The sequence below is a fragment of the Centruroides vittatus genome, unplaced genomic scaffold, assembly GCF_030686945.1.
Source record: "Centruroides vittatus isolate TY-2023 unplaced genomic scaffold, ASM3068694v2 contig_10, whole genome shotgun sequence".
Taxonomy (NCBI): domain Eukaryota; kingdom Metazoa; phylum Arthropoda; class Arachnida; order Scorpiones; family Buthidae; genus Centruroides; species Centruroides vittatus.
The window spans coordinates 303,327-325,381 of NW_027120658.1; the positions used below are offsets into that span (position 1 = coordinate 303,327).

General features: G+C 36.0%; 1 protein-coding gene across 1 annotated transcript; it reads right to left on the bottom strand.

Annotated features, from left to right (window-relative positions):
* Nucleotides 1-4,443: 4,443 nt before the first annotated feature.
* LOC136970370 (uncharacterized) lies at nt 4,444-18,431 on the bottom strand. Its single transcript, XM_067264838.1, has 5 exons — nt 17,911-18,431; nt 17,800-17,828; nt 11,158-11,242; nt 10,946-11,091; nt 4,444-4,625 (listed from the first exon to the last, which is right to left on the bottom strand). Exons 1-5 carry the CDS (start codon nt 17,970-17,972, stop codon nt 4,525-4,527), a joined length of 423 nt encoding a protein of 140 aa, XP_067120939.1. The 5' UTR covers nt 17,973-18,431; the 3' UTR covers nt 4,444-4,524.
* Nucleotides 18,432-22,055: the final 3,624 nt, after the last annotated feature.

Below are 22,055 nucleotides of genomic sequence, written 5' to 3' on the forward strand. Positions count from 1 at the left end.
CGTGAATAGCCTCTAACCCAGGGGTGTCCAACCTTTTGACTTCCTTGGACCACATCTGAAGAAGAAATTTGTCTCGAGCCGCACGTAAGCTATAAAACTACACGTAAAGGTGACACGAGTAGATTTGCTGTTCTAGGCCGATACAAACGACGAAATAATTTAGCCTAGTCAAATTTTTATAGCCCAAAAAGTAGCCATTTCGCCAAATGATTTTTTGTGCACCAAACTAGAGAGTAGCCCATTTTGACTCAGAGTAGCCAAATCTTTTCGTTGGAAGTACAGTACCCCCGCATTTCTTTATGCAGCGCTCGAGAAGCGCTTTACATCGAGCACACTGAAACTGGTTTCTAATTGGCCAACATTGCTCATGACGTCATTTCGCTACACACTCGCTGCATAAAGAAACGCGGCCTACATAATATGCGTATAATTTATGGTGGCAGTCATCTTAATTTGTTTTCAGCGTTTGTGAACCTCTCTGTACTAATCTTACAGCGGCTAACTTAAAGCAGAAATAGCGTAACTGTCTTAACTAGGAAACGCGCCCAATATATATTTTTAAAGACTCGTTATAAGCGTACACAAACGGCATCTTGTAACAATTTTTTAAAAAAGTATTACAACGCCGCACGAATTAAAAAAAATAATAATAAAATAACTACATAAAGATCTAACGTTTTAAGGAAGTTTACGATTTTATGTTGGGCTGCATGCAGCTTGCGGGTTGGATAGCCCTGCTCTAAACAATCTGAAATTCTAAAACCTGAAACAAGTCCTAAATAATTTTGTCCTAGGCAGTACCGGTGCTACCGCATGGGCAAACTGGGCATTTGTCCAGAGTAACAAATTTTCTTAAATTTTCGTGAGTGAAAATAACGAACAATGAAACTATCGTAGTAATGTAATGCAAACGAAATTAACTATTTCAATATTTTAAATAAAATTTACATCAAAAATACATAAATAAAACATCAAAAATTTTTTTCTTACTTTTAATTGGTATGGCATTTTAAAACAAATTACTGTATTTTTCATTTTATGTAGGGGGATAAGCGGCATCAAATACATGTCTTGTCCCAGGCAATAAACTCCAGCACCAGCCCTGGCCCCAGGTAATGTATATAAAAAGATATTAGTCTTTTGACTATCCCACAAAAGATAAATTTTCACTGTAATGGGTAAGATTGCAGATGAGACTGACGCTGTTGGGACCTTAACACAGCTGTAGAGCATACCTCTGAATATGACTCTTTACAACACCCTCCCAAAATTCAAATAAAGCCTACTTCCAGGCGCTATACGGAGTCATGCTGCATGCTCCGCATAAGCCTATTGCATGTTTAACAGTCAGTACAGCATGGTGATCGAACCTTCTAAAGATATTTATCGAGTTAAGGAAATTTAAAAACTCACGCCAAGAGTTGTATAATGTCTTAATAACGACTCTCCCTGGAACACTCTGCATGCTCTTTTCTTTGTATTGGTCTTTTTTGCCTGAGGACGATGAATTTATACTTGTCGAAAGTACTTGCGACATAAGAAATATTGTATTAATAAGGAGCACTGAGTTTGGCGTTAAGACATGATATTTATCGGTAAAGAATAAAAAAAGGGCTGTTGTATAGATTACTCCTGGTGGAATTTTAGGACTGAGTATACGTCTGAACTGAGGGGACAGAGAACAAGTTCAATGGTACCCTACTTTTGGACCAGAGACAAAAAATAACAAAGTTATCATATTTATGATTTCTTGCCTTTAAAATGGCATAGAATGCTTTAATTTTAAAGTTTTGTGATTGCGAGAGTTTTCCATGGTAATGTATTTAATCCAACTGCACGTGGACTTGCAGCCTTGAATATCAATTGAGCTGAAATAAAAGATTTTCTATTAGCCTAACTAGAGTATAGGTAATCCCTGTATAACACAGCACTTCTATAGCACGGATTCACTCTAACACAGTTTGAGAATTGGGAAGTTCTCCCGTATAACACTGCTTTCATAGCACGGGTTCACTCTAACACGGTTCGGGAATTAGGTAAAACCCTCGTACAACATGATATGTAATAAAAACTTACCAGCTGATGATGCTCATGCTGTGATATAGGATGAATAATCCTCTGGTAACATATTTACTTAAATAATAAATAAGTATTTTACCCATGAAAAAAATCTACTATATAAAGCTGAAAAACCAGATTCTATCACGGTATGCCAAAAATGGTCACTGGAGACGCCCTAGCTATTATTTAAATTAATTTAAATTAACAATATAAATTATTTTGTATTTATTTTATATTTTTACAGATAATATTCAATATATTATTATTTTTATTTGTAATTTTGTATGCCCCGATGCCTGCATCAGGCCTTTCGACTTGTGAATAATAAATCCAATTTAAAGAAGGATTTAACAGCATGTTTTTTAATTTTTGGAACTTAATCCCCCTTTTCGCACTGGTTCTTTGTTTTGTATAACATGGATTCTCATAACATGGCAATTTTTTGGAATGTAACTCCAGTGTTATACGGGGGTTACCTGTACTGAACAAGAAAGTGGGGTGAAAAAGACAATGGGGACAAATGAATAAAGAAATGCATATTTGTCAATACTTACTATTTGAGTATTCTGGAGGGAGTTTCTAGAAATAGTATAAACTAACAACTAAAGATAGCAAAAATATATGGACAGCTGATACAGATCAGGTATTTCGTATAGATGAATACATAATTATAATAAATAAACAAAAAATAATTAATGATAATTGACTTTTGAATTGATATTGTTTAGGTTAAATAGAGTAATACAAAATGCATAAATACATTCTTGTGGCAATTTAAACTACAGTATTTATAATAGTTCTACAATGTGGCTGTAATATTAAGAAATATCAATTTTGTTTCAATATATGCTTCACAATATGTTTTAGAAGCAAACAATTTTTTATATTATACTATCATGATTTGTTATTCAAGCAGAAATTGTTTTAACTTGAACAAGAATATTTTTATAACACATATAGCAAATCTTCACTTAATGTTGTCAGACCAATAAAGTTCTGGATGCAGGTTATATGGTCATGGCTCTTCCTCCTGAGGTTATAGAAACTGTAGCATCAGCCATCATGGTATGCATGGTATGTATTTTGACAAAAAGAAAACATTTGAATGTGACCCAACAGTGTCTCCCATCTTGGATCCTAACATTTTAAACAACATAAGATGTTATGAATTTAAGAGCTACCTCCCCACCGAAGAGGCCATACAGAAATTTTGCCATCTTGTGGGGCTTCATTCAGACCTAATTTTTTGACCTTTAACATCAGCAGTTAAAATAAGCAGTAGAAAGAAGCAAGACATCAGTGAATCTATTCATAAGATAGGCATACTCTCACTGTTGAGGTAAGCAGTAAATGAATGTTAAGTTCAGGACAGCTAACTGCGCAAACTATGCACAAGCTAATAGTATTCATTATATTTGTCATAATTTTCAGACTTGATGAACAAAGAACTGGTTTTATCTGACAGTTCAGATTTATCTACCACTGTGAAAACTTACAGCAAAAGAAACAAATGAGAAGACAGACTGGTGGAGCCATTTAGCAGGCTGCTTGCACTGGTAGCTTCGCTTGAAAGTGCTAAGCTCTTCATTCAATGATATTTGAGTTGACTACATAAAAAAAAATACTGAAAGAGTGAAAGATAAAGTACTTACAACCAAAATTCAGAAACACAGAAAATGATTCTTTATCAAGTAGTTGTGATTTTGGAATTTTCTTTCTTACCAAAGCAGACTATGTGGTTGGGATTGTAGCCAGTGTTGGTAAGATTTTGATATATGTCTCTCAACACTAATCACTTGGGACACTTAAAATATGCCTCACCACCTCCTTTTCTGAGTGGAGTATTGATTAAGGGGCAATCTCAGTGTATTAAGGTTCCTTACCTGAGAAATGTAGTACCCTGATGACTAAGAGATTTTTTCGGGTAGAGGCTTTGAGGACTGAAAAGTTTTTCTGGTGACATTTAATAGTGAACAATTGGTTTAGTTATACATGAGAGACAAGAATGAATGTATAATTGTAATTCTGACAAGAAGCTAATTAATGTCTTGGAGAAGATAGGTTGGTTTGTAGCATCGACAATTAGAATTTAATGACAAGTGTACTATCAGTAAATTTAGTATTAATGGGGATGCCTTCTGAGACAAGCATGCAACAGTAGTTGTGCCAAGAAGGGAAAAGAATGGGAGAGTGACCTTAGTCTGGAAACAAAGCTAGAGACCTTTTAGGCTAGCTGCCATTCTCTAAGTGCCAATTCCTGATTGCCCATAAACTGTTTGGATAATCTACCACTTGAGCAAGTTGTGTTGGAAAAACATCCTGACCATCTAATCAACAGAATAATTCTAACTGAAAACTGTCAGTTTTAAAATCAGACCAAGATTTTGTTCACAGTATTTATTTTAGTCTATTGAAATCAAAATATTTTGTTTAATACAGGTTTCTTGAAAGTTAGTTTACAAATTATTTTTTGTCTTCACTTTCACTTTCTTCATTTGTCTCATCATCATCAAACACTTCTTCAGATCCATAAGAAAAGGCTAATTGTTCAGTATCTCCAGGACCTGAAATTTTATTTCATGTAAAGTTATGTCAAATATTAGGGTAGTAAAGAAAATAACTATTATACCAAAAGTCGCCAAACTTTTTTATCGTTGACCCCCTACAAGTCTTCGAAACCTCACATCGACCTCCACCAAAAAGTTTGTTACAAGCAAAACAAAGCACTTACTAGTTTAATACATTTCTTTTCATTATGCATTTGTTTTTCATTTATTGTATATTTGTTAATAATAATTTTTGTAACTGACAATCAGTGAGACAGATAAGCTTGATCCTTAGCTCCCTTATCCTTAGCCTAAGCTTGATAATCGACCCCCTTATATTGTTATATCAACCCCTGGGGGTCGATATTGACCACTTTGGCGACCCCTGTATTATGCTATCTTTTATTTTTGCATTATAAAAAACCATTAAATTTATTCTAAATACTTTATTAAACATATAACTTAAAATGCAAGTATCTCATAGGCTAAAATGTTAAGTTCTGGTGCAATTATAAACATAAGCTTGAATTATATATTAAAAGGTATTGTTACAACAAGCAGGACAGTCAAGAGGAGAGCTTGGGATTTTTCTCTCAGGCCTGGAGGCCGTAGTGGTTCTTACCACTATAAATTAATAAAGATTTTATTTTTTGTTAGTAAAAAATAGTAAGACAGGAATCTGTTTTTATTGATAAAGAAACTTTTTCTTTTACTTTTTTTTTTTTTGAAAAGAGTTACATAAAGGCAAAAAGGCTTCTACCCTGGTAACAAGTATGAGGGTCAGCTGAAAAATAATCCACACACACACACACACACAAAATAATAAAATAAGGCATGAAAGTACATTTTATGTACCTACAAGAACATGCATTTAATTTTTAACATAGACACCATTTACAGCTATATATTTCTCCTGACAGCAGGGCCGGATTTGAGGCGATTGGAGCGATTGGTGCCAATCGGGCCCCACGCTTGAAGGGGCCCACATCACGTCAAAATTTATATATTTAAAAATAGTACATATTACAAAAATAAATATCTAGGTATATTGTTATTGAAATATGTTGTTTTATTTTTAATATGTAAATTAACAGTTAATTAATTTTGCTATTTAAAGTTTGAGGGGCCCTGCAAAAAAAAAAAATTCAATCGGGCCTCGCATCTATTGGATCCAGTGCTGCCTGACAGTGAACCAGTTTTTTCATCCTATCAGTGAATAATTTCAACAGTCTTTCCTTGATCCATGAACTCACTGCACTCTTCACCTTATCATCCATGGTGAAATGAATAAGGGCCTTTAAACTCAGGAAGAAATGAAAATCACAGGATGCCAAATCTGGTGAGTATGGAGGGTGAAAAATAGGTTCAAATTTTAACTTTGCTACACATATTGTGCACTATCACAGAGGCTCTTGCAAAGCATTATCATGTTGCAGGATTATCACTCTGTCATATTTTAAGGTTTATATGCAATGCACCGAATTCAAGGTTGTCCCAGCTTCCAGATACTCTAATGTGTACATTTGTTTGGCATTCCAGAATAATACTGTCAGGAGAATTATTTTTTGAGGGTTGATCAATGTATTCCATGATTTTCTTTTTTTCTTCTGGATCATAATGATGCACTCAGTTTTCTTTTCAATATTGTGATGGGCAATGACGGCTTTAGGGGGTGGTGAGCAGGGCAATCGCCCGGGGCTTCGCTCTTGCAGGGGCCACGTGCAACAACTCAAGTAGAAAAAAGTTGATATAACTAATAGCTAAGGATAAAATAAAAAGTTTTAAATAAGCTGCAAATATCATTTTTAAATTCTTGCATATATCTTTTAAGGCATTTATGTTCAGTACCTTAGTTTATCATCATAACAGTCGTAAAGATGACAAATTAGTAAACTTTTATAAATCTTCTAATATAATATTTTAACACTCTAAATTTATTTATTTATAACTTTTGCATTTCTTGTCAATCATCAGAAATATCTATTTTCAATTCACATACTTTGCACAAAGGACAAGGGCCTCACAAAGATCTGCCGCCCAGGGCCTCACAATCATTAAGTCCGCCGCTGGTGATGGGAGATGAGTCATCATCATAATAGCATTTCATAAGTTGTTTGCAACATTCTTTTCATCGTCATTTGTTCTCTTCTATGAGTTTGCATAGCACCACTCAAACAGATCAATTGCTCAATCATATGACCTATTCATTCTTTCAATAAGCCTAGCTGGCAATGCAACAATCACTTTAAATCAATTAATTTGAGCTTTTGATGCTTCAATCACAACCATTGCAGAATTCACACTCAAGATTCATTTTACTAATTCCTGATGCAAAAATTTTCTTTGCCCACCACAGTACTTTGATCAATAGTTTTATCACACCATAAGCAGCTTGTAAACTACAATGACTGCCACTAGAATTCACTATTTTGGCTATTAAAACTTCAATCATTACATGTTGTTTTAAACACATTGATATAGCATGCACACTTGACTCAATGGCAATAGCTATTAACATAGGGCAAGTGAACAGAATTCAACAAATCCTAGCATGTTTGTAGTGCTACCAGATGGCAACAGACACTGCTCCTTATGACATTTTCTTCTCATGTTATGTGCAACTGTGCATTATTTTTCAGCCGACATTCATAGTTAATTTGAATGTAAGGTAGATAACATGCATTTTAAGTCTTCTTCACTCAGAATACATGTTATCTACCTTGATATAGACTTTCAATCTTGTGTCTCCACTCTTCTATGGCAGTATGAATGCTTTCCATAGAAAAGGCAGCCTATTCTTGCAAAAGGGAGGTTGAGGCTTCTTCAGACTCTCAGCATTTACATAGAATTTAGTTTAAACTTTGACCTTATGAAGTAATCTAATGGGTTCAGGACCAGAAATTTGACCTCTTTCCTTCAAAATGAAATCAGGACTCATTAAAATCAGCATGTTTGGGACTGTGGGCCAGAGCTGAGTCTTACTGAACATTTAAGTTTTGATTTTTGAACAGAATTCTATTCAATTAGATTCTCCAAGCAGTGGTAGAACAATCTTATAGTTTCTCACTTTAACCTGTCAATACAAAACAAAGGTCCGCTTTTCTTTGCTAATTGATCCATGCCCAGATCACCACATTTCTGGCTATTCAGGAGAATATTTTACACTGATTTGGCACTCATATGGTCATTTTACTTGAAAAAATTCTCTCCCCAAGATAAATAACAACATATGATGTGAAAAATATTCTCTTCAGATCTCTGCAAAAGATAGTGATAGCAAATCAGCCTTTTCTTCTTTTCAGCCTGCATCATCATGTGATAAGCTTCCCTTCTATAACCTTCAAGTGTCTCATCTGCTGTCAGTCTTCTAGTTATTATTCTGTGAAAACTCTGCCAAAAGTTTCTCTGACTAGTGTGATCTGTCCTTTATATCCCTTACTTTCTTTATATTTGTGTGGTGTTCTGTCACTAAGACTATACTTGGTTGCAGACTTGATGACATGGAAATAGGGCCAGCACATTAGTATCTGATGTCCCTAGGCAAAGAAAATTTAGGCATCCCTTTACTTTTGGGAATATGATTATATATATATAAAGCACACAAATCTACACATGTGGATATTTATAAAAATATCACCACTATGAACATTTAAAAAACATTTACTAATTAACACTTCATCTTTTCTTTGTTTATGAGTAAGGCTGATGTGAGATGTTCATGAAAGGGTTCCTGTTAGCTGAATAAGACAAACACCCAATAAAAAGGAAACATCTGCGAGATACTTATATACAGGTTCAAACAATGGATCCCAACTCTAGAATGGTTTATCCAGTGATCACCCAAAAACCCAATCGTCGGCAGTGCAATTATAAAATATAACAACACAATCAAATCACGATATCCACAATACTAATCCTTATAAAATTCAAGAGCACTTCTTACGAAAAGAATTCCTTATCTCTAACCTTTAATACTAAATTTACACTGAGAAAGGAAGATTGAAGATAAGGATTAGAAGTAGTAAAGATGGATAGAACAGAACAAAAATATCCAGGTCTTGTGAACGTCTTTCTGTTTTTCTGAGGGCCACATGGAAACTTCTTGCACACAATTCATATTTTCATCTTCTTTACCTTGATCTCAGATGGTTTTTACTTATATCCAAATTGTTTGTTTCTCATTTGACACTCACAACTGGTCAAGTTGAATGCCAACTCCAACACACTGACTTCAGCCTGGGAATTTTGAGGTTCCTGTTCAAAGTTATGTCTTTACCTGTCTATTGAGGCACTGGACACTAGCTCATCATCTCTTTTTGAGCACTGGCCCAAAAAGAGACCTTCCTCTACATCGAATGCTCTCAGGTAATCTCGTATTCATTACTAGGAAGTGGTTCTTGCCTCCAAGGAGGAAGAATTAAGGAGATTAGAAAGTTCTTAAAAACATTTTTCTGTATTCTTTGATCCTTTGTCTTTTTGTTCTTGTTTCAGACAATATGGTGCCAGTTACCAAGGGATTTTATCATTAGATGAACCTAAAAAATCACCAAGGGTGCCAGCCATAGCTGGCACCCTTGGTGATTTTTTAGGTTCATCTAATGATAAAATAACTCCTACATAGAAATGTCCATATACCATTTCCGTGGCCTGGTATAGTACCTGTCAGGAACTTTCTTTGTGTGGGAAGAAACAATAGCCAGTAACAATAAACTCCAATAATGTGAACCTGGTTTTCAAGCATGGCCTTAATTACACTTATCAGTATAATTATAAAATTTGAGTTAAGTTATAGTGTGCAAATGTGTTGGATTTCTTTGTGATATAGCCCTTAATTTACTAAATCTACACTCATTGACAAAGAAGAAGGCATCATATGTACTAAGAAAGGAGCATTAGAATTAAATGAAACTACACTAGTATGAACATAATTGTGATGGTAATAAATTACAATATCATAGCCCTCTTGTCTGATACATGCAGCAATACAGGCACTGTATGACATTCTGTAATAAATTTGCCCACAGATATTGAAATTACTGCTCCAGATTCTTCATATTCCTAAATGGCTGAAGCTAGCAATATGATAGATAGGGTTTTCCAGGAATAACTTCATGTGCAGCTGAGTATTGTCTTGCTGAAAAATGGCTGTTTGAAGTCTTGTCTTGTCTTGAAAATCGGCCATCCCTGGTACAAGGGCAGCAGTAGGTTTAGGAAATCCTGTTATTTATGGTTTTTTGTTAATAAAATCTTTATACATGATAGATATTGTTTTGAAGAGCTGATCTGTTTCCCATTTACTTCTGTCTGGTAGTAACATTATGAGGTGAATAAAAGAATGTAAAATAAGGCTTAAAAACTACATTTTTCACTTTGCTCCATTATTTCTGAATGATTGATTACTGTCAGTAAGTCTCTATTTGACTTATTGATTGTGTTAGCTGAGTAATAAATAACAGAGTCCTGAGAATCGCTCGGCTTTGATAAAAATTAAAAAAAGGTTTATTAATTACAGTTAACACCGATAGTTTCCAAAGAAACAATTGTATGCACTACTAACTAAGAATACAAAGACAAAGACACTTGGGACCACCCGTAACAATATCACCAATTGGTCCCACGTACCGACAAAACAAAGGACTTATTCTAACTTATGTCTAACTTAACTATATTTACAAAGTAAAGGGCCCTAGAGCAAGATAAGGTTGATAAGAATTATACAGGAGTTGTCAGAATGAAAAAGTTCAAAGGGGTGACTGGCAATAATAATAAAAAAAACCTCGGATCCGTTCCTTAATAATTGTCTTTGTTACGTGCTCGTCTTGCTTTCCTCTCTTCCCGCAAAATCTTCCTTCCTTTCGTTCCAATCTCCCTCTCTCCTCTCCCCGTAAATCCCCGACCGATCGGGTGTCACCCCCTTTTGTTTTATTACAGTTCAGACCACATGGGTTAACTAACTGCAGTGTTGTTAAATAAATAGAAGCCAGAAGTACAGTTTTTACCGCAGGAAGATAGTATAAGGAAAGTACAGAAAAGAAAAATAAATAACAAGGCTTAATAAAGCCACAATTGTCATGTTTGAATGGTTCATGTAATAGATAAAATTAAATTATTCTAAAAAAATTTCTAAGTTAGTGTTATGAGAAATTTTTAATTGGTAAAAAACTGAAAAACAAAAGACAAAATAGAAATTTTGATTTAACTACAATCATGAAATGTGGCAGAATTTCATTTTCCTAACTCCAAGTATTTTCAGAATTTAGTACATTGTAAATTTTTAAAAAAGTACAGGTGCACAATAATATGACATTAGTTTAAAAAACTGTCAGAAAAACACTTACTTTCTATATCACAACTGAATGACATCTTATTTGGCAGTACTTCTGGCCACCAATCTCCAGTATCATAACAAGCCCGAAAATCTTTTCGAGAGTTTGCATCACCATCCCTAGCTCTCCAACCAGGTTTGCAAACCATGATGCAAATCCTACCAAGGAAATAGTCTTTAGATGAATTCAACTTGACAATATGCTATGATCTTTGAAACACTTACAGTATCTTTTCTTCAATATTACAACGTTGTTCATAATGTTTGTCAGGAGATGGATTGAAATCAATTCCACAGCGAGTGGCCCAGTCTGAAAAAAATCCATCAGATATTAATTAGAAAATAAATAAACAAAGTTTATTTTCTAATTAATATTTTAATATTATATAAATTATTTTAAAAAATTTACACACACATTTATAATAGACAAATATTTTTAAATATTTAGTATAATGCTTAAAATTGTTTTCTGGCCAGAAATCCTGAAAGGTTTAACTTTCGGAACCAAATAGATTTGTCAAAATAAGTATTTAGAGAAGAAAATTTGACAAAGTTTGAACAAAACTACAAGTGTTACCAAAATGAAATTTGGATTTTTTCTACAAATGTACAGTACATTTGATTTTGTATGCATTTATTGCAATACTTTTCACACATCATTATGCATCATTTAAGTTTCAATATGCTCTTCCTGTCTGCTTCTAAATATCTTATACCAATAAATTCTGGCTGTTTTTGCTGGTACAAGGCAATTAAGAAATCTTTGGAGAATCATAAAAATGAAAATCACAAGTAATAAGATATGGATGAGCATGAAAAATTTTTTCAGTTGAGTCATACTGTTTGACTCTTTCCAATTTATCTTACTAAAATGCACAAGAGAGATTGTATTGTACATCACCACCTTTCCCAATGAAGTGCACTAAAATTTTTAGAAACACTACTACTAAAATCTTTAAAATGTAGTACAATTTTAATTTACAAATGTTTTTGGTCATCTGACCTTCAGGACGGAAAGAAACAAATTTCAATTTAAAAAGAATGAAAGCCAAAACGTCCTCCTGGAAGAAGTTGATTTTGAATATTAACATTTCAGAACAATGAAAATTTAAATGTGCATGTCAGATTTCTATGTGGATTAAAATATAAATATATAAAAGTAAAAACTAAAAGACAGCACTAAAAGAAATAAAAGATAAAATACATAGCTCAAACTTTACTGTATCATTAACAAAAATGTATATAAGAACTAAAGAGCCCCATGCTTGCATAGATGCACATGGACAGTGTCTTGATTAATTGGATCAATACTTTTCCCAGGGTAGGGAGAAGACAGATCAACCAGTATTTCTTGTATTATTGCTAGTGAGTTTGAGGATTAGTTTGATACTAGTCCATTTCCACTGAGTAAGAAAAAGACCAACGTCTAGGCATATGTTGGAAAGAACATCTGCCTAAACACTGAAAATAGTGTCTGGATGACCTTAAATGCACGTTTTATCATCCTAACAGTTATGCTCTCAAGACTATTATTGGTTAGCAACTGGATGGTATCACAGACCTCAATGTAAATAAAATCAGTGCACCTAATTTCAGACATTGGCCACATGTGTTAAATTTCTGATGCTGCTTATGTGCCGTCATCTTCGAGTGGGTCATCAAAAAGGTATAAGCCAGTGAGAATGTGATTAATGATGATATTCATGTAGTGACCATCAGAAGAATTAACTGAGAAATGCATAAACGAAATGTGGAAGAAGTTATGGCTGGAGGTATCCAAGAATTCTCATCGAGAAGAGCCCGTCGCTGTATCGTTAGGTTGACAAAATTGTCAACTGATCGTTTTTTTTTTTTTTTAACTCTTTCCGCCCTGTGGGCACTAAGAGGGCCTCTTTTAGTAGGCCCATTATGGGTTCGGCCAGGCCCACAATGGGGCGACCGGGTGGTGAGGGACGGGGCCCGACATATCCGAACGGACCACGCCCCGAAAAATTCCTGGGGATTATTCGACCCGTTCGGATTCGATCCCGGGTCCCCCAGAGCGGTAGGCTGCCACCTTGACCGCTCGGCCGTTGTATCGTTAGGTTGACAAAATTGTCAACTGATCGTTACAGGAGATGTAGAAAAGCAGGATATTGGGGAGTTACTGCAGATTTCTGGTAAGAGCCTTACCAACGACGACTGCAATAACAGGCAGAACAAGGAATTCGTGTAGAACTGGAAAATAGAGATTCTGAAGACGAAGAACCCAAAAAATATCTACAGTAAAAGGTTGGTAACGATAACCGAAATCGTTGATCAAATTGTAGCAAATGATCCAGATTTTGATAGGAGTGCCAAAGCAAAACGAGGCATTTTGGATGAGATTTCTGCTGCCGACATTTACTTAACAAAAGAAAAAGAAAGCGACCAATGAAACTACACGACTTCATCGCAAAAAAACAAGAATTTCGGAAGAGCCAGGATCTTCGTCATAAAAAATTAACTTTACATTTCTGTGCGCATATGTTTGTGTTATTTAACATATATTACTATGCAAAAATTTATATGAAAATAAATTAAAATTATAGTAAAATTACTTATTTTTTGGTCACATATTCACCTATCCCTATTTACTCTATGTTAAAATAGTCTGGTTTAACGCTGTTTCGCTTAGCGCTTTGTCGTCTAGGAACATATCCCCCGCGTTAAGCGGGGTTTTAGGCCGCGACTCCACTAGCGCAAAAACGGCCCTAAAAGCTTAATCACGTGACCAAGATATTTTACGCCTGAGCAGGTCGTAAAACCAGCGTAAAAGCGAGTTGAGCAGTGTTCAACTTTCGACGCGAATACGGCCGTAAAACGGTACCATCCACCAATCAGAGGTCAGTTAAATCTAGGTCATTGTGAAACGGTGCGAAACTGGCGGAAAACGAGCTTTCGTGTATGTTCTCTCGTGGCTACTCTAGAATAGATCTCGAAAGATTTATCGAAAACAGCCGAAAGTCTTCATGTATCTACGACAAGAGGTATCCCGATTATAATGGCTGCATAAAACACGTGATATGGACGACCAAAGGAAAGTTCTTCAATTTCGAGGAGTATATAGTAAAAAAGCTAAGCTTATAAGTGCTGTATATTATCTTAATAATACGATAATAAAAGTTAATATATGAAAGTACAGATATTATTTTTACTACATTTGTAATTATAGTACAGAAAAAACTCGTAGAATATAATTATTGTCTTTATATCGACATATCACGTATACAACCGTAATAGTGCCGTCGCCGTAAAAAGCTTCGCTAGCCGGACCTCCACCGCAATCCGAGCGCAAACAGGTCACAAGATTAAAAGCTTTTACGGCGAAGGGTTTTACGGCCGTTTTTGCGCTAGTGGAGTCGTGGCCTTACTGTAATAAAATTAAGTAAGACTTTGCAAAAGTTCTGCTGGTTAGCACGAGAATAGTGGAAACTAGGAGAAGGGATGTTACTAGAAATCAGAATATTTATGTACCTCTGGTCACTGGCAGAATCTACGTCTGAGATGTAACAGCAATCAACCCAAGGGATGTGTGGTGTCTGTTTCCTAGCATTAAGTTGATCAAAGTTCCTCTTATGGTGCAGGAGGAAGTCAAAAGGGAGCTTGAATTGAAATGGGTGAGGTTGTGTTGGGTTATGGTTTTGTTGAATTTGATGCTCCAAAGTCATCTGTCAGACTAGACCATGTGGCAGACTTGTCATTAAAGTCATCTCCAATGAGGATAGGTTTGTCTCTGTGTGTTGAGAAGATGGCATAGGTCTTCTTTGGCAATCTCAAGGTGTGTCTGGTATGTAGCTGGAACATGAGTAAAAATAAGCAATTATTTATTGTGACATGGTCACAATTCCAGGCTACAATTTGTAATCATATTTTTATTTTATTTTAATTTAAAATATATGCTCTCCACCTCAAATTAGTACCGTAGTGTCTTGCTCCCATACATCATACTTTGGCAGGACTCCATTGCTAACGGAAGTCATTAACTAACTCCTTTCGGGAATTTTTGAATCGCAATAACACGACTTCTGGTTTGTATAGGAAGTTCATATATAGTTAATTGGAGCCTTCCTGCCCCAAGCCTTCCATATCCAGTCTTGAATTTTTAACACAGTTCTCGAGATAAGGAGAGAGAGAGAGACAGGACAGTGAGAATTTATAGGTCTACAATGTTTTCAAATAGAAGCCCAACGAGTGTTGTTATAGGTATACAGACAGCGTTTGTGTGACGTTTTTATTCTTAATGATTATATCGGCCTCGGCGATTTTTCTTGTTGGTCATGACCCGAGAATGTCCAGTCATCGAATCTGTTCCGTACTCTGAGAACAACGGCAACGGGCAGCTTTACATTTCTGTATTAATCAATATGATATTATAGCTACCTGTGTTAGAGTGGTGTATTACTCATAGCCAGTCCTACCATCTGTTTGTTTTTATGTATTTTGGCAATGGGGTACTTATTAGAAAGGAGAAAACACAAGATTGCCTAGAACACTGTCAGGTAGCAGATTGTTAGCCTTTGCAGTTTATGCAGCATCGTTAACGACAGCTCTTTTCTTTCGAAAATTGCAAGGTCGATGTTTCAGGCCGGTCATTTGCGTCTTGTTCTCTACCTCCGTTTTCTCGTTTTTGCGAATGTAACTTTACACAAGGAGCCACACGGTACCTAGTGTAAAGGTGCCGTGTGGCTCCTTGTTTCGATGGCAGTTGCTGTAGTTTCAAAATTTGTTTTCGGGTCACCCGTGCCGAGGCCCACTTTATTGGAGTTAAGGGCAAGGAAGACAAATAATTTTAAGTTCCGAATATATTTCATCTTTTGAAAGACATCGGACATCGCATAGGCATTTTTTGATTTAGGAACTAAAACGACAAGACTGACTAAAAACAAATAGTAACAATAAACGCTAAAAAGAGAAACTTACCGAGCGCTTTTAGTCACGTGTACTAAATTACAAACCTTCGTTGGCTACGAATAGCAGTATGCATCGACTCACTAAAAAACAACCCGGACCAGTGAAATTAATGCTTTCTGCATTAGTAATAAGCATAACACGTCGGAGTTAATGCTTTTCGCCGTGAAAAAATCTCGGTATTTAATTAATAACCCTATCAAAAAACGGCTACACGGGATGACGTAGAAGTGCCGTTCAATGTCAAAAATCGTAAAAACAGAATTTTTGATAAAAAAAAAAGCTATGAATTAACTCTTTCCGCCCTGTGGGCACTAAGAGGGCCTCTTTTAGAAGGCCCATTATGGGTTCGGCCAGGCCCAGAATGGGGCGACCGGGTGGTGAGGGACGGGGCCCGACATATCCGAACGGACCACCCCCCGAAAAATTTCTGGGGATTATTCGACCCGTTCGGATTCGATCCCGGGTCCCCCAGAGCGGTAGGCTGCCACCTTGACCGCTCGGCCATCCGGCCGTCGATAATTCATAGCTAATGCCTTCCACCTTTTCACGTCACCCATTTTTTCTTAGTCGTCCCGTTTGCTTAGTCGTTTCCTTTTTTAAATACGCGTGCAATTTTCAAAATTCAAACCTTTCAAACGATAAATAATTTTAACTACATTAAAAGTATAAAATATTTTTAAACTATCGAAAAATGTATCGAAGACTTTACCGTGATTTTTTTAAATTCCCCGAGAATAAGCGTCATTCCAAAAATCTCGTTTTTTCACAAATAATTTAAACACACTAAAACTAGCCAAAAACGACATAACGTTTCCTTTTTGTGTTTTAAAAAAGTCAGAAATCTTAACGAGTATTAGAAAAAAGTACTTAAAAAGTATTATTTTGATTAGGAACCGCACTGCGTCATGGGGGGAAAATGCTTCAAATTCGATAATCCGGAAACGAAAAATGTTTCCTTGAAAATTTGATGGTTTCCGGGTACCGGGCGAGTTTTTATGCCCGCCGAGGGCCAAAGTACTCCGTAACCACCGGTACTGTACTGTACATTAGGTACTAAAATATTATACGCTAACGATACGCAAACTGGTAATACGGTAGACACAGGAGTGTCCTCGTCGTACAGTACACTGGCCTACTTTAGTCACCAAAGTCGGATTAATTGGCATGGCGTTATAGTTCGTGACGGGAAAATAAAACCATGTCGACCCAACTCCTTCGGATAAACGATCCTTACTGTCGTCGTGGTTAGTGCGATTATTTTGATTCTATCAATAGTTAGGAGTCTTTCGTAAAAGACATTTTTTGGAGACGACAGCCGTTCTGTTTTTTCCGGCAAGAATTTTGCAGTAATTTACGCGCTTTGTATTATTAAACTTGGATATCGTTTAGGCCTAAGCAGTATTTCGGCCAGAAAATTGTTACGACGCAATAAGACGACTAACGGAAAAGACCCCGATTTACGAAATACGCTGTTTTACGTCGGCATCCGCAGCAAATGCTACTTTTTGAGCGGCCGGATGGCCGAGCGGTCAAAGTTAGCAGCCTGCCGCCCTGGGGGACCCGGGATCGAATCCGGACGGGTCGAAAAATCCCCAGGAATTTTTCGAGGGTGGTCCGTCCGGATATGTCGGTCCCGTCCCTCACCACCCGGCCTCCCCATTGTGGGCTTGGCCGAACCCATAACGGGCTTGCTGTAAGAGGCCCTCTTAGTGCCCACTGGGCGGAAAGAGTTAAGAAAAAATAATGCTACTTTTTGAATTGTTTTTCTTGAGAAACGGGCCGTAAACTTACGGAAAATCCCGTTTCGATCGTTAATCGCCGGCTTAGTCGTAAAAGCGGGAATCTACCGTAATTACTTTTAAATTCAAAAGAAACAATTATATTGGTAAAACGAATTATCGCCGCTACTATTTAAGTAAGAATTAACATCTTTACCTGGAATTTTTTGCTCCCTTTTGGCCAATCTGGAAAAGAGGAGTCGCACATTTTTACGGCCGTATCTTGAAATTTTAAAATCGAGAATTCGAGTTATATAACCGGGCCTACCTGAACGATAAACAGAGGGGAAGACAGGATAAAATGCAAATTGCTAGAAAATGCGGCTTCATCTTCGACTCTTGTCCGAAAACAAATTCTTTTGCGATCTGCAATATCCGATATTTTAATTAAAATTAAAAACCCGATTACCGAAAAGGAAACGGAACCACTTCCCTTGCAGATAAAGACTAACGAAGGCTGGCTATCGGTAGCTTATTAGCTTATCGGCACGCTTATTAAACGATTTCCACTTAACGCCGTTCTCGATAAATCCATTTTAATTTCGACGCAAACAAATGGCTAATTAAAGCCCTTTTAAATTTATCGTCGTTACTTCGGGGGGGGGTCGTTTTCGATTTTTGCAGGAAGCGGTTTCCTCCATTCTTACCAATCTAATTATAATTAAAACCTTAAACCGCGCTTGGCAAGTCGAAAAATGCCTTGACGGAACATTGTTACTTTCTCCCATTATTTTTCACCACGGTGTAAACAAATCAATCTTTATGACAATTAAGTGTCTTAAAAAAGAATATAAATTTGGGTAATAGTCGAGGGAGAAAGTAATTTATATTTTTACTGCGTTAAAAAGCATTCTTTAGAACGTCGATAAAAATTTAATATTAACTTTATAATTCCGATACTAAGTTTCTTTCTACGTTCTAACGCGACTAAAACCATTTTTAAATTTACTTAGAATTTTATATTAATTTCTCTGTGTAATCGAAGCGTGCCTTTAAATCCTCCAAAATTAAAATGTCCTCTCTCGTAATTTCTCCCAGTTTTTCTTTTAATTTGGATAAATTCGTAAACCCGCTTCTGTTTGTTTCACTTTTCGATGTCATACTCTTGCAAAAAAAGGCGAAACATCAAAAAGTGAGTTTATTCGTGGCTTAGGATTTCAATACGATTCTAATCGTCTTGATGGAAGATTAAATTTGCAAAAACGTACATTTACATACGTAGTATTAGAGCAATTAACAAACTGATAACGTACTGTACGTTGTCTGTTCGTTCCCTTAAGGAAGAGTATTTGCACCCAGTCATAGTAGTTATTTATTTGGCTTTAAAAATTTACATAAAATCAAACCAACCGATTTTCCCGTACAGTTATTATACGGTTGGGATCTTTTCCGGGAAGCAACGCTTTGAACCGTATGAATTATTTTAATTAAGGGATAATATTCATTCGTGTGATCAATTAACGAATATTATCGCTGACGGCCCCTGACCAGTTTTCCTTCATTATATATTATTCTAATTCCACTTTTCACTTTTCCGGCTGTTATATATAAGACGGAAAGTATGGCCAGCCAAAAAAATGACCACCCCCGCAAGATTTTTACATTTTTGGACTTGAGACACCTCGAAACATCGAGAAATGCAAAAGAAAAAAAAAACGGGGGTGGGTAATTCTGCACATATTGATGGATATTAGTGTGAATGTGGGCGTGGCATGATTTTGTTCATCATCTTTCAAGCTTAATAACACCCGAGCTTTTTGTCGAAAATTTCTGAAATTTTGCAGGGAGGTTTCTGTTAGGAGATTAGGAGAAGATCGATGCTATTAAATTTTGGTGATTAAAGGTCGAGAGGTGAGAGATAAAGGCAGTCGTATGTATCTGGTAGGGTCGGACTTAATGAAGATTTTACTGGTTATTAGCATTTACAATTTTTTATAATACCCATCCCTACCCTCAAAACTACGTCTTTTGCCATTTTATAATAGTTAAAAGATATATATATATTTTTTAAAAAAAATTTATAAGATAGCGCCACCAAGTGCTTCCGGAAAAGTTAAGCAACTCGCTGCTGGATTTTAGGTAAGTGTTATTAAACTTTTTAAACAGTAGTTATTACTTACCTACGTACGATTACTTCATTTTAAAAAGTGACAAACGAAATACGGCGGTATCTCGGTATTCAAACAAATTTTAGAAAAAAAGTCGCCCTGTACTCGACCGAACAAATGCCACCCGCTAAAACAAATCATCGATTAATAACATGTTTTTCTTTCGTCACCCATAAAAATAAAAAATACGAAAACGTTGCCGATACTTCCGATGGAAATGGACAAAAAAGCCAAGATGACGACGACGACACTTCGTAAAAAGAAAAAGGCTCCGGCTTAAGTAAAATAAATATTAGCGCGTAATACAATATTTTTAATTGCGGATGTTAATTAACTATCGATTGCTTTAATAAACATATTTCTCTTATCAAAAGTATACAATTCTTTTTCGTTGCTAACTTCTGGAACGTAAGCCTAATCTAAATTAGTCGTTTGTTTCGTATGGCACGGATTGGCGTAACACATCACTTTTTCGGAACGTAACTACCCTGTTATACCAGGGATACCGGAAAATATACAAAAACTCTACCGTATATATTAATCTTCTATTATATAAAAACGAATGTACAGTATGTCTGTTTGTCCTTCATGCATTACCACACCATTTATCCGATTGCCGTGAAACTTTGGGAAGTTGTTTAATACACTCCCGCAAAGGTTTGTGGCATATGCGAAGAACACCATTTCCCCCCTTTCAAAAATATATTTATATATGGATTAAGGCTTTTATGTCCAACAGATGGCGCTAACTTCCGACGACCTAAGTTTGCTTTTCTGTGAGGCATTATGCTTTTCTGTGAGAATGGACTAAAGCAGATCATTTTCTACCTATCTATATAATTAAAATATAACGTTTGTTTGTTCCTACCGATTCCTTTGAAATTTTGACACAACGTTGCATTCGAATACGCACGTGTTTTTATATAATATACATGTCGAAATTCCCCTTACTGGGGGGAGATGGACGGGATTAAGGCTTACCGTGAAGAACTTGGCTTCTATTATACTATTTTAGATGCGTTTTTGATTGCGTTTTAATAGGGTACGTCAAGAGAATGTACACTAAGAAGGGATTTTTTGAAATTCCCCCACGGGGAAAGTGTTATACATTTACAATAGATACATTTTGAGCCACAACAACGCGTGACCGGGTCAGCTAGTAATGTATAAAATGGAAAAAAAACGATTTAATTATCCCAGAATTTGCTTCTTATCAGAGATCCTATTTTTATTATCGTTTCTACACGGATGTTATCGAATTCCTCATTCTGAACGTCCGGCATTATTGTTAATTAAACAACCATTAATAAACACTAACGAAGTATGATTATCGCCCTATTTAATCTGAAAGTCAATTTGTATTTATTTTTAACGAGAGAAGAAAAATACGCTTTGAAATCGTCCGACCGGACAAAACCAAAAAAGGCACCGAGCAAGATGACTTTTACGGGTGGGTTTTATTTTAAAACCACCTCACTGGATACGGGTACACACGAGACCTCCTTTATCTCCCTATCCCCTCGACCTTAAACTACCAAAATTTAATAGCATCAATTCCCTAATAAACAAATGTCCCTGCAAAATTTCAGAAATTTTCGACTAAAAGCACGAGTTATTACGCTTCAAAGCTGCTAAACAAAATCGTGCCCACACGCACACAAACATAATTATGAGAAACCGCGAAATTTTTTTGATTTCTCGACGTTTCAAGTTCCGAGTCAAAAATATAAAAATCTGAGAGGGAGTCGTTCTTCCCGTTATATATAACATCCGGGAAAGTAAAAATTGAAAGACTGTCTCAAAGTCGGACAAAACGTTTTAACGTCCAAATAATTTCCCTTATTTAATAATATTCGCGACGTCGAGAGAAAAGTTTTTCAAACTTTGTTAGGTATTGCGATTTTTGTCTTAACACGCCCTTCACGCACGCTCTCCGAGCGTAAGTACGCATTTACAGACAATACTTAAAGTATATACGTACGGTACGCGCGCGTAACGGAGAATAAAAGATTCGATTTATTGTAATTATCGAAATTATGAATATACGGTGTGTACACACAAAATATTACGACTCCGGTCGAATCTGTGTGGATCGAGTTAGGCGGGAAACGTACTGTAAATGCGAACAAGATAATATGCATTCCGCGGGAGTTATAAATACCGCACTTTGAAAAAAGAAAAGAAATTCGACAACATTTAATTTCAATTCTTAACAATCAGCCAAAGTAGGGTTTTGGCTCATATACATATATATGTATGTATATACAATATATACATCTTAAATACAATAAATATATTTTCTTTT

Coding starts and splice junctions, on each gene's coding strand:
- LOC136970370 (XM_067264838.1), bottom strand. CDS start 17,972: ATGAAGCCGCATTTTCTAGCAATTTGCATTTTATCCTGTCTTCCCCTC. Junction 11,092..11,157: donor AATATTGAAGAAAAGATACT/GTAAGTGTTTCA, acceptor TTTCCTTGGTAG/GATTTGCATCATGGTTTGCA. Junction 4,626..10,945: donor ATTCAGTTGTGATATAGAAA/GTAAGTGTTTTT, acceptor ATAAAATTTCAG/GTCCTGGAGATACTGAACAA.